General features: G+C 41.5%; 1 protein-coding gene across 1 annotated transcript in view; it reads right to left on the bottom strand.

Moving 5' to 3' along the window:
• Nucleotides 1-13,093, bottom strand: part of DOCK3 (dedicator of cytokinesis 3) — a 105,123-nt gene that overhangs the window by 4,258 nt on the left and 87,772 nt on the right. Inside the window, exons 36-44 of the mRNA XM_062500450.1 lie at nucleotides 12,576-12,755; nucleotides 11,527-11,610; nucleotides 10,140-10,256; nucleotides 9,604-9,725; nucleotides 8,001-8,136; nucleotides 7,378-7,459; nucleotides 5,323-5,475; nucleotides 1,860-1,960; nucleotides 837-924 (exon numbers count right to left, since the gene is read on the bottom strand). Coding sequence (XP_062356434.1) covers nucleotides 837-924; nucleotides 1,860-1,960; nucleotides 5,323-5,475; nucleotides 7,378-7,459; nucleotides 8,001-8,136; nucleotides 9,604-9,725; nucleotides 10,140-10,256; nucleotides 11,527-11,610; nucleotides 12,576-12,755 — 1,063 coding nt within the window. The remainder of the gene's footprint in view (nucleotides 1-836; nucleotides 925-1,859; nucleotides 1,961-5,322; nucleotides 5,476-7,377; nucleotides 7,460-8,000; nucleotides 8,137-9,603; nucleotides 9,726-10,139; nucleotides 10,257-11,526; nucleotides 11,611-12,575; nucleotides 12,756-13,093) is intronic.

The raw sequence follows: 13,093 nt of genomic DNA, 5'->3' as shown, positions 1-13,093 counted from the left end.
ATTGGATTTTTTTTTAAGGTATAGCTTAGATCTGGCACAGTTACTGAAACAAAAACACAGATAAAAGTCTGAGTGTATGATGTAGGTCAGGCTCCAGACTCAGAGTGGTCTTTCCTGGCCTTAAAAATCTTTCAAAATACCATTTTTTCCTAGCCATATATGACTGTTGCTTGCTTAGGCAGCCTCCTTGTCTCAGATTTTGATTCAGGAATTTTGCCCTCTTCTGCTTTTTCACAATGCTGCCTTTCAGATAATTTTTGAGCCCATCATTTTGTCCATGGCAATTCCTTCACAAGGTGCTCCTTTTCTCTTACACCATGTAAATTCTTTCCCCTTTTTCATTTTTTTTACCCCTGTAAGGTCTCTGCCTGTTTTTTTTTCCAAAGGAATGAGTTAAAAAAACATATATTCCTAATGATAAATAAATATAAAACTACCACAAAGAGGGATTACAAGGCAAGTTTGTATTTTGAGCAATACATGTATATTGAAAACCAGTATAACTCATGAACAAAAATATAGTCCAAATCTTGGGCTGATCTCAGATAACTTCTCATTTGCTGCTTTGCTTGACAAAGGCTGCAGGAATTGTTTCAATAACAAAATGCCAAACTCAGCTTTCTGAAATAGAGAGGTTTGTGCCACCCCACCCTTCTGTGAAGGCTCTGAAGTGAGGGTAAGTTGGCAGAAGGCCCAGTTCATTAAACTGTTAATTAGGAAAGTGTGAGAGAAATGCACTCTGCCAGGAAATGTAGAAGCCCATTTGTTACTTGCTGTAGCATGACCAGAGGAACAGTATTTTAGCAAGCATGCATGCTGAACAGGAAAAGGAATACCTTTCTCAGCCACAGACAGGTTGGGATCACTGCAAGGTTTGCACGGTCCAATCATTTGCTGGATCAAGGCGCGCTGGAAATTTGGAGGCTAAGAAAGAAGAAAGTTAGCAAAGAAGAGTTAAAAAAAAAGTTACAGACCACCTGGGGTAACATGGGGACTTTCTGTTCGTTTATTTATTTTTTTTTTAAGCAAAGAAGTTTTTTAATAAGAATTCCCTGGGAGCCTCAGGCTGTGCCTGCATTGGCAGGTATTGCAGTGCAATGTGAGTCAATCTCTAGGGTGTAACAGTGCTGAGGATCCACAGTCCCTGCTCTCTGGAGGAGTTATTTCAGATTAGCTCTAGCCTGGCCTTGTGCCCATTAGCAGCTGGAATATACTGTTTGCCCTCTGAAGCTTCTCTTTGGTTTTGTTTGAACTTGGATGCTTTGCGACGGCTCTCCAGTGCAAACTGAAGTGCGATAAGTGGGCAGGATCAGGAGATTCCCTTCAAAAGTGCAGGCCAGGGTGAGATTTAAATGCTTACATCTAGGCACACTGTTCAATTTGTCCAGAGAAATTAGGGCCCAGATTTTTTGGAGACACTGTATCAGTATATTATTTCAGCCTCTCATGGTTTTTGATACCTCTGGAAATCACCATAAAGTTATTTAGAATCAACTTGAAGGCTATTCTGTAGGATGGATGGCCATGGTTCTTAACAAATAAAGAAAATGGTGTGACTACTTGCAATGGACCAGGGCTCACATGATAAAGTTGGGAAGTGAGTCCATTTTCACAGGACATATCTGCTCTTTTAAGAGTCACTACAGTTTGTGTCACTCAACTGTCACAGTGGGTGCCTCCACCCTGCCATCCTCCAGGGGTGGATTAATAGGAAGAGTTCTGCTTCACCTCTGAAAACAATCCTAAGCTGCTGTGCTTTCCAAAAATACAAAAAAAAGCTTTAAGGTGGTCAAAGCCAGCAAAAATCCGGCCACAGTTTCAGGTGGTTGAACTGAGACAGAAGAAATGAGAGCTGCTACCTGTCCATTTTCCATGATGGCTGCGGGATACATGGCGCTGCTCGGTCGGTCCCGGTGCGCTGGCAGCAGCATCATCATCTCCCGAGAGTGGCGGTACTTATCTGGTAGAGAGGGAGAGCCTGTAAACAAGTGAGAAAAATCACGTACACGGGACAAACAACAGCCAGGTGTCTGCATGCCCGGGGCTCTCAGTCCTCCTGTGCGCTCGGCTCGGACGCGTGAGCTCACGGGACTCAAGGAACGGTGCCGAGCCCTCTAAGCAGCTGACTGTTGGTGGGTGCACAGCACGAGGCTGCAGTAAGAACTGGCTTCTTGTATGCAATTAAGGACATACCACGTAGGGTGTGTAAGATGTGCGTGTCCCTGGTTGTATGTTGCAAAGTACTTCCTTTTAAACATAAAGTGGGCGCCTGTGTGGAATCAGCTGTGGCTGTGCCTAATGCTCTCTTGTGTTGTAAAGTTACAGAAATGCCATAAAATTGTGCATTTTAGAACTGAATATAGGAGGAAGGGACAAAAGCTTCAGATATACCATTCAGTTCCAGCAGAAATCTGTGGGAAAATACTTCATTCCTTGGTTCTGGATAGAGATAAGTGTTGCCTTCTAATTGGTGCTATCTTGGTCAGCTTCCTCTTGTTAAAGCAAACCAACCCAAAAATAAATAGCATATTCTATAAATGTGAGAGGCACTTCGCTTACAATGCTGCTGTAATGATGATTACTACTGTGTTGCTGTACTGAGCCCTTGGATGACACTAGACATCTACCAGTGCTTAGAGTTTTATAGTAGGAATAATAAGCTTGATTTATCTATTGGTTATCTGTATAGTTGTCATTTAAGATATTGGGGTGTCTTACGAACAGCTTTCTGACAGGTGGAATTGCTTGGGACTCATGTCCTTCAAGATGAGTGCCACATAACAATACGCCTCCTGATGTGCAACAGCTGACAGTGGATTTGCCAGAACAATGACTCTCATTAGTGACTTCCTAAAGTCTGACACTACTGATACTCACAACCCTTGGGATGCACAATATTAGGCAGGAATTGATGTTGTGAGGCTGCTGAAGTGAGCTGTAATTTGCACTGATTGTTTGATTGCGTCACAAACACAAACTGAACAGATGGCAGCACACAGCGCATTACAGAGCCATGCCAGCTTTTGGGGAATACATGCCCCCTCTGGCAAACTTCCACAACCACACACATTACCTGGACAGCACTCCCAACATATGAGCAAAGGCATTGGTGCTGGTTGATGCAGCTTTTACCCTAGCAGAAGCAAACATGCAGTTTTGGGGACTAATATTCAGCACACAGTGGAAGGAACAATGTGTCCAGCAGAATGCAGGATAAAGTCCTACAATTTCAACAATTCCATTGGGGGGGGCAGATGCCAGATTAATCTACACCCCCCACTCTGACATGAACAGTGGCAGAGTATCTGCATTCTAGTCCCGAACTCATTTTCTCCCCAGACATAGAACAGAAACATAATTGGACGACATTCTTTGCTTTTATGTACAACATCAGCTTGGAGAACACAGTGTTAACACTTTGTGCTGAGTCTTTTCCTCACAGGTCACAGATAGTCCTGTTGTGCAGGACAAATGTTAAGATGCTGAACTTTTAGGTGTGCCCAGAACTACAGCACAGCACAACCTACACTGCAAACTTTTCCTTTTTTATTGATGTTGTCATCCTTGCTCTTTTATATCAAAGATGCAAACCACCTCTACATACTGTCAGTTTATATGGGATTACAGCTTCAAAAGACCTTGGACTGCAGGACCTGAAAAATCCCACATGTGCTGGCAGAGTGTAGGTTAAAAAACTGGTACCCTAATTTGTCATTAACTATAGCTATAAAAATGGTAATAGATTATACCAAGTGTTCAGTCTACAAACGTACTGCTACTTAGGACAGCTAGAGAGCACAACAACCACGGGTCCTTTCAGGGACTGGCAGAACCTAAAAAACAAAGTCAAAAAAAGCCTTCAAAGCTTCCAGAGCAGCCAGTGGCCATAATAAAATGCTGCAGCATGTGCCAGGGCTTACTCCTTTTAGCATGTAGCTTGGTTCACTTGATTTGTGCAGCACTGTGGGTACTTGCTAATGAGAAGGGAAAACCTGTGCTAAAGCCAGAGATAGTTTTGCTTTTTTAATTATAAATATGTTAATCCGCTTGTAACAAGTATTACATTAATGTAAACTCAAAACTCATTGAATCTCTTCTCCTGGTTCATAATTTTTATTATGGTTATGAAAAGTTTGCTCCTGCACCAAATTATATTTTTTTGATTAAAAAGGAAGTTTTAATGTAAGTACATGTATTCTTGCAAAGTGCTGAATAAGACACCAGGACTCATTTTTCTACCCCTTAAGGAGGGGCAGTGTTGAGGAAGCAGTAGGAATGCCTTTAGAGTCCAGTCAAGTGTCTTGTGGGAATTGCTTTTTGAGTGCATTGGAGGAATCCTAACTGCATTTTAAATTAAATTACTGACAAACCCTAACTCACTCCTAGCTCTTTCTGGGCCTTTTTGAGTTACAGTTTCTCACTTTCTGAACCCTGACTTGTGTAATCTTTTAACTGCAGTGAAGTTCAGCAGTGCCTCATGAGCTACTGCAAATGGAGCCAAACTGAACTGAATTACTTATTGACCTTTTACACAGCAACAGTGGTGCTTCCCTGACAGGGAAGAAGCTACTCAAGAGTCAAGCTGGGTGAAAACTGAGAGATACATATTTGTAGTAATGAGTAACTAGCAATGTCTATTCTTAGCACAGAATTAGCAAATTCTTGCAGTATTCTGATTTCAGTTCTGTTTAAGACTTCTTTTGTAACTTGTGTATATTACAACTAGTGTAATTTTCATGCCTTAATCTGCAGTTCAGTGATAAAACTGAATCGTTGATCAACCTTCCTGATGGCTATGCTTTAAAAATTCTTTTTAGATTAATAGCGTAGTTATTTTCTTTGGACAAACCAAATAATCACCTGTGTGGCTATTTTAAAGATCCATAAAAGGGTGATTTTTTAGAAGTGGAGAACAATTTAAATTCCTGCTGGATTCTTAATACAAAAGGCCACGGCTTGCTTTGGTCACTGATGGAGCTAATTTGTTATAAAGATACCCATCTTCTCAGGAAAGGACTCTGCAGTAAAACAGAGAAGGTGGTCTAAGTACCTGCATTATCATTTGAATAAATGAGAGAAGCATTTAAAAATCAGGCTAAACCCTAGAAATCCTACCCAACCATGCTCAGGTTAAAGCCACAGGTGACAAAGATGTTAAGTTGATAAATTTAGGTGGCCTTTATGAAATGAATTGTTGAGCTTTGTCCACTTCCCATCTGACAAGTGTTCAGCTGCAGCATCGTGACTCTCGTAGCTTTGTTGGCAGTCTCAGCAGAAAGGCCAAGGGTTGGATGGGTCATGGAGACTGAACTATCCTCTCACCTCTAGAGGTGGTCCCTCCAGGACAGAGATGAGGCACATGGGTGGGGGCAGCGTGGGGGAACTTGCACAGCTGCCGCCCATGCTGTATCTGCTCTGTGGGTAAATAGAGGGCTTCAGCCTCCAGTGGTGTCAATCCAGCACCTTTCACCAGCGCTAAATTAAAAAGAATATAAATAAATACAAAAAAAAAGGGAAAAAAAAAAAAAGGATAGAGGTGCATTGGCAGAGCTGCACATGATGTCATGTCTGTGAAGTACCTTGTTCCAGCCAGTGATACTGGTCTCATTTTCACAAGCATCAAATTCACCCAGTTAAAAAAACAAAACAAAAGGAAAAATCACCAAGGAGAAGAATACAGCTTCATTAGCATGGGGGGGGGGGAATATGTGTAAGGGCTTTTTCTCATTAGGAACAGCTCCATTTCCAACAACAGTGTTATAATAACCAGAACAGTGACTGGCACACTGGGAAACACTGATTGCATCTGAGACCTTACTAGAAGTGAAATCCCACCAGTGGGTAATGTCTGAATGCCGTGCTCACCTAATTTAAAAGTGAAAGGAACAGCAGAGAAGAAACATTGTATCACAGGCTACATAAATATTTTTCAAACTCATTGCTTCCCTTACTGTTTCCCATTGGAAATGTGTCTGGGTCCGGTCCCTGGGAGGTGCTGTTGGCTCACTCAGCAGCCCAGACGCTTTGGAGCATTCAGCATGTTGGTTTCTAAGCAACAGTGAATAACACCGTAAAGAGGGAAGCTGGTGATGCTGTGCAGTCATCAGGCTCAGAAGGACTGTCACAGCCTGTTACAGCCTGGCACTGTGAGCCCGGCACTGGACTTCTGCAGTGGAGAACAGCATGAAACAGTACAGCACCAAACCCTTCAGATCCCCCCAAAGATTCCCATGCCAGCTGAGGCACATCCACTTAGGGACTTCTTCCTGACATATAGCCCTCTCCTCAGTTCCATTTCCTGTTATTCCAGTTTCACCAGGTTACTGTTTGTCATGATTCGCCTTCCAGCCCTCGGTAATTAATGCAGTTATTTGCCTTTATTTGAAGTTGTTCACTTCTCAACTTCCTACTCCATCTGATCCCTCAATTAAATCACCTTGCTGCATCTGTGTCATAACAACAGCCAGTCAATTAGGATTTTACTGGCAGATGGAGCAAAAAAGCCCCAGGACTGCTTGAGAGAAAGGGCTCTTCTCCACATTCCCTCTCCATCAGGAGACACAGAATTCCCCTATGTTGAAAAATGGATAAGATTTAAATATCAGCCTCTGACTATATCCTGGACACCTTCTTCAGATGCCTGTGAAAAAGAGGTGTAGATCCTGCAACTGAGAATCCAAAGTGAGATGAAAAAACCCAAAACCTTGAAGAGAGGTTAGGAAAGTCAGTTCACATGGAGTGGTTTTGCTTCAGCTGGGGAAGAAAATAATTAGCAATATCAAGACCAGCTACTGTAACACAAAAGCAATATGAGTACCCCCAGAGTCTGCTTTTATATTTTTCCTTTCTTCAAGAATTTCCTAACAGGGAAACCCTTCTTTATCTCCCTTGTTTAAAATTCATATCTTTCAACATTCATCCTGTACATCCACTTTTGTATTCATATGTTTCTGCTAAACTGCCTCAAGTCCTTTTTTATGATAATTTCTTAAAATAATTTTTTAAAATAATTTCTTTAAGTTTGTAAAATGATTTCTTTGCCTTTGTCTTCATGATCTCTAAGTTCTGTACCGAGGACTATTCTCATTTTCCTCCAGACTGCCTGCCACAATTCTGTGGGGGAACAGTGGAAATCATTATTAAATTCAACTGCCTGAAACCAGCATGTATTAGAGATACATTCAAAATACAGATGGGAAAATGCTTAAATGGAGAATTAAACCGTTTGTGAAGAAAAAGTACTGAAGAGGTATTTAGGTGTCCGAAACAGAAACAGTGTTCCATGTCAGTGTAGGTGGTGTTTCCTCTAAGTCAGCAAGGTTGCCAGGCTTAGGGAACACCTGCAGGTGCCCCCAGTCAGGGCCTGTCCATGCTTACCTCGAGCACTGGAAGGGGCAGAGTTAATCATCTGGGATGGTGCCGAGTGAGTGGAGCTCAGGCTGGAGGTGGAAGGACTAGCCTGGGATGAAGATAAAACACAGACATTGGTGGCTGAACCTCGGTACCTGGGCTTAGGGTAAACAAGTTGCAGGAGGTGGAGAAACCATGAGAGAGACCTGAGTGCATCAGTGCCTAAGGGATTTACCTGTCTTGGATGAGCCAAGGCTGCCTCTGCCCAGCTTCAGTGCAGGCTGCTGTTAACCTGCTCTGTGGGACTTGTTCCACCTCCCCAAACCAAGAGCAACACTACCTGCACATGTTCAACGGGGCAGGTAAACAAAATGGGACAAAAATCTTTTTGTGAAAGCAGCAGGGTGACCTTGGCCTGCAGTGCCACAGTCACTGTACAAACACAGGAGATTTCTTCCCAAAGTTAATCTAGTGAGTTACTGTCATCTTTCTTGAGCACTGTTACATTCTACCTATTCAGTTCTTTGAAAAAAGTATCGCAGACAGATCCAAGCATGTGCACAGGTAAAGTGTACTGCTCCTAAGCAAAACCCTGTGGAACATGTTCCACGCTGTTCCAGGCACTGCTCCTGGCTGTGCTGGAGCTGTACCTGCATGTGGTACATATCCTCAGCAGTCTCCCCCACAGAACTGTCTGTCAGGATAACCAGGTTTCCTGTTTCACTGGAGGTGTGCGACGACAGAGAGGATGAGGAGTGTCGCACTGAACCAAGCATGTTCAGTGGGCTGGAAAAAAACAGAGCAAGGGCATAATTAATTTTTGAACCTGTTTGTGAAGCCTGATTTTTTTCCAAATTAATAAGTACCTGCAGTTACCTGCTGCTTTAGGTCACTCTAGATGTCAAACACTTTGGAAAAATCAGGCCAAACAAGCCCAAACAAATCTATAAATGTGGGTGAACATGAGAGAAGTGACAGGAAGATTACAGGTAAAACAGAATAGTACATAGGATGTTGAATTTCAGAACCCCAACCCAGGGTAATGTCACATCATGACCTTGGGTCCCTATCTGTTTTGTTTATAACAGAACACACTGAAACCACTCTCATTTTTAATGCTAAAGTGAGTGGGAGCAGCTTAAAGAAAACATTCCAAAGGAATCCAAGCACAAGACACACAGGTCAAAATCCAGTTTTCCTTATTGCATGCACTGGGCCTCAGCATTACAGTATAAGGCAATTTTGTAGCTGATAGTAAATTAATACAGCCCAGCTGGCGTGCAGGCTGCACCCTGATATCCCTCAGGGAATGAACTTTTCTTTGTCACTCTAATGACAAAGTTTCCCTAGTCGATCCTAAATACTAAAAGAGCCTTTACAAAGTGAGGAATTTTGAGGAAAAATATGTTATCACCCAGACACTGCTTGTCAACTGCTAAGCCATGGGAGCAGTATAAGCTACTCAGTTTTAATAACATGAAGAATGTCACCATCCTGGATTCACGGACCAACTTTTCACTGCTTTTTATGCCAGCCTTTAAAAGCAGCTAAAACATAGTGACCCAGTAAGAAAAATAAAAACATAAGAGCAATTAGCATTTTCAAAGCAGTGTTGGCTGGATACAAATAAAACTAATAAACAAACTAATAAAATTTTGTCCTTATAATCCTAATTTTTATCCTCTGTCATTATCTCAGATTTAATATATGGCCATTAAGTTTGAAAAAGCACCATACAGTCATTTTTTGATATTCTGATTAAAACACCATGGCAGCCTTTCTTGTATTTGACTTCTGATTTGGTCAGAATTATAAAAATAACTATGTTGCCAATTTTGATCCTTCAAAGTGAGTACAAATTGAGTTGGATTCTAAAACAAGCCATACAATTTTCCTTTTATAGTAGATAAGGACCCAGTTATTTGCTGTTGCTGCAACAGAAGCAGGAGAGGTTGGGACCTCCGAAGTCAGATTAAGTTTGGAGAACTGAGTGGCAAATTTGTTTCTGCCTCTACAGTAAGTAAAGTGATGGAGTCACACCTGGAGGTGTTCAGCATTTGCTGCAAGTTGGATTCCTCAACTTTCTTATTCCAATTCTTCAACTTTAATAATTACCACCGAATGAAGACAAAAAGCGCTTCTGCCTAAATTCGTGCTGCCTGCTCTGGAGCACTGCTAAACACTCCTTAGATCCTGGAACCTTGGTGGAACAGCGTGCAGAGCCCCTGGGTCTGTGGAGGAAGAGGGGGTTACCTGTGTCGATGCACCAGCTTGATGCTCTCTGGGCTCATGGGGCCGTGGGACACCAGCACGTTGCTGCGGGGGGTGCTGGAGCCAGAGCAGGCTGGGCTCAGCTTATCCAAACCAGGTAACTCCTGCAGAGCAAACACACTTCAGCTCAGTCAGTCATGGAATACTGCAAGTTTTCTTCATTCCTGATACTTCCAATTATGGTATTTCTTTTAAAGTGAACATCCAGCACCTCCTGTTAATTTTCCTCTGTCTTACATAATTTTCTGCTATGTGAGAGAGCAACTGAAAATTAAGCTTTACAACTACTCTGTGATACAACAAAAAACATACAATTATTAACAATCCTTGTTGAAAGGCCAAGTTAACATATTTTCCACAACTGCCTTCTTGCACAAAAATCAAGAATTTCTTTGGTAATTTGGCATTCCAGTAGGTTCAATCAATGCTGTATCAGCCCAGTTCTTTAGTGAACCTTACTGCAACTGACAGATGTTTAATCATATAATTAAAAAATGGGAAAGTGACTGCTGGCTTACGTGGTACAGGCTGGATCGCATCATCTGGAACTGATCTATCAGTTTCTTATGCAGGGGACGCATTTCAGGGTGTACAAATTTCTCATGGACTGCCAGACCCACTCCTAGGACGTGGACCTGTGACAAAGAAAATGCAGCATCAGAAACACAAGTAAATTGTGTCTAAGGGAGAGGATAGAAGCCTGCCCTGCAGTTCTGGCAATGTGCAAGGAATATGTCACAATATGACAAGAATGCTGGTAACCAATCAAGCCCTGGAGTCCTGGCAAGTTCATACTACTCCAACAAGTACTTAAGTGTGTGACAAGTACATTTGTGTCATGTTGCATTGCTTTTCTTAGGAGATAACTGAAAAAAAAAAAACAAAACCAAAACAAACAGCTAGATTCTCTCTGCAGAGTGAACAGCATTATGTCCTCACATAGATAATGCCCTGGGACAAAAACTCTTCCACCCAGTGCCAGGGATGGGGTCTGAGCTCCCAGCAGAGACTTCTAGAAGGAGTTTCTGATAATTGAGATGAACAGCAGCAGTGTGGCACATGCAGTCACTCCTCCTGTTCCTCATTAGTTACTTCTAAAAGTCACTTTTTCAAAGGTCAAACATATAATATTCATGATTGGATGAGATTATATAAGGTCTCAGATGAAAGAAAATAGCAATGATAGGAGCCTTAAGATGTATGTAATTCTCTACATGATCCAAAGTCTGTACAAACAACAACTAATTAATCTTCAAACATCTCCCGAGGATTGAATGGAGATAAGCATTATTTTACAGATGGGGAATCTGAAATTCGGTGATTTGTTGAAGAACAAGGCCTAGTAGCTCTAGTCAGATTTGGGCACACTGTTTAATGGGGTGCATCTTGCCAATCTTTCACTTAAGAGGGATGTGATTATCTGATTTCATTCCCATCAAAGCATCCGGCAGCTTTATCTACCAAGATGTTTCAAGGAGATACTATGGAAAAATAAAACTACAGATAATATAAATAGACATTAAGTTTTCATTTGTGGCTCTGCAACTTTAATCTCAAGCCTGACCTGTCCTGCCTCTGATTATCTTTGAAATTTGCTAGGAAGACATAGTTCAAAATGCCAAAAATGAATGGCAGGCTTGAAATGCAGCAAGAAGTCTGTTGGATAATAAATGTAGAAAACAAAATTAATGTACTTTCAGCTGAGCTTCACCTCACATCCCATAAAGTGAGTGACTTGTCATAATCTCCTTGTCCACCCCCCTCTCGGTTTTTGTTTGAATGTATTTAGATCTCCTGTACCAAAAATCTTTGCTTCTGAATGAATCAGTTGGATCTGATGTTTAGGCTGACTGCTGATGAATCCAGACAATGTAGCAATGTTCTTCTGCACCTGAAAAATAGTACCTGTTCCTGCATGAGTTCCTTGAGCTGGGTGATCTTCTCTGCGTCTCCGGGGTGCTTTGTGATATAATCCTTATCAAAAAAGGCCTGCAGGAAAAGGGGGAAGAAAAGTGCCTTTTGCTTACAGGAAGATGTTTCATTATAACTTGGAGTCAAAGGATGAAAGGAAAAGGTCCAAAAATCTTAGGAAAATTAAATATATTAAGATAACAGCAGAGCTTAATTTTATTGTTTTTTAGCACTGTAGGATGCAGAGAAAATGGTCTTTGCAGCTGAAATTATTCTGTTGAATCATGACTCTGACCAAGTTTCCCTCTGTGACAGTGATGTGCAATACCACTAAGCCTTGTATCTTCCAGTTATTTGAATTTTATGGTTTACTTCACATAACTGCCTAAAGCTAAAGGAATTTCATGAGTAAATTGGTAATTAATGCAAAGCCTGAAGAGCGTTCTCTCCACAGCTCCGTTGTGCAGACATCCCTGAACCACTGCTGCAGTTTTTCAGTATTTTACCCTAAACCTATGTTTTGCAATGCTCAGTTTAATAAACAGCTTGCCAGAGATTATGCTGGATAACATATTGTATTTAACATCATTTTAGTTCAACAGCGAGTCTGAAATTAGCCCATCAGCAAAGATAATAGCTCAATAGCATGGATTAGTGGTTTTTCCTGATTCCAGACCTCATCAGTTACCACCAGTCCCACAGCCTCTATTGCAAAATTAATTTATAACGTAAGTAGTATTAAAAAAGCTGCTTCACTGTTTTACCTGCCAAGTGAGGATTTCTAGGTAAACCAAGTGTCATCTCTGAGAAATCCTGCTGTTACCTGTACCTATTTCCATGTGACATCCTAGCTCCACCCCTGGAGCCCCCTTGCATATGGCTATGCAAGCACTGATGCAGAATAACCAAGTAGGGTGTGACCCCCATCTTTAGATAATGCACATGAGAATTTCTTACTTTATTAAGCCATACTGTCATTAAAACAGAAATGCAAACAGAACTGAGGAAGGGTGATACTCAATGGGCAGCAGAGCCTGGCTTACCTCCTGGTACCGTGCAATTCCCCCGTTAACGGCGGCATCAATCACTCCATTCAGACACATGCTGAGAAGATTAATGTTGCCATGCATTTGTTTATGCTGGTACTGGCTTATCAGTGTCCTCAGCTCCTGGTTTTTGTTCTCAACCACTTGAATGGCATTTTCCAAAGGACTTACTTCAACCTCAAAGGCAATAAAATATACTTTAATTCCATGGACACTTCACTGAGATTTATTATCTTCCTTGTAATAAAATGACACTCCAGGATTGTTCAGTGAGCTCCCTTCACTTTTACTGCTTTGTAGAAAATTAGCTCCATTAACAAACTCAACTGTTGGCAGTGCTGGATTTCAGGTCACTTGGTTGCAATAATAGGTGTCTTTCTATATACTGAAGACATGGCAGCAGTGCAATTACTCCATCTTTTTGGCACTGTCTCCATTACAACGTCTGTTATACAATTCCCCTAGTTACATTCAGCAATTATTTAGATGAAGTGGTAGAAAATGGATGTATTTAA

Source organism: Cinclus cinclus, chromosome 12 (assembly GCF_963662255.1).
Source record: "Cinclus cinclus chromosome 12, bCinCin1.1, whole genome shotgun sequence".
NCBI lineage: Eukaryota > Metazoa > Chordata > Aves > Passeriformes > Cinclidae > Cinclus > Cinclus cinclus.
This window is presented reverse-complemented; position numbering and strand designations above follow the sequence as displayed.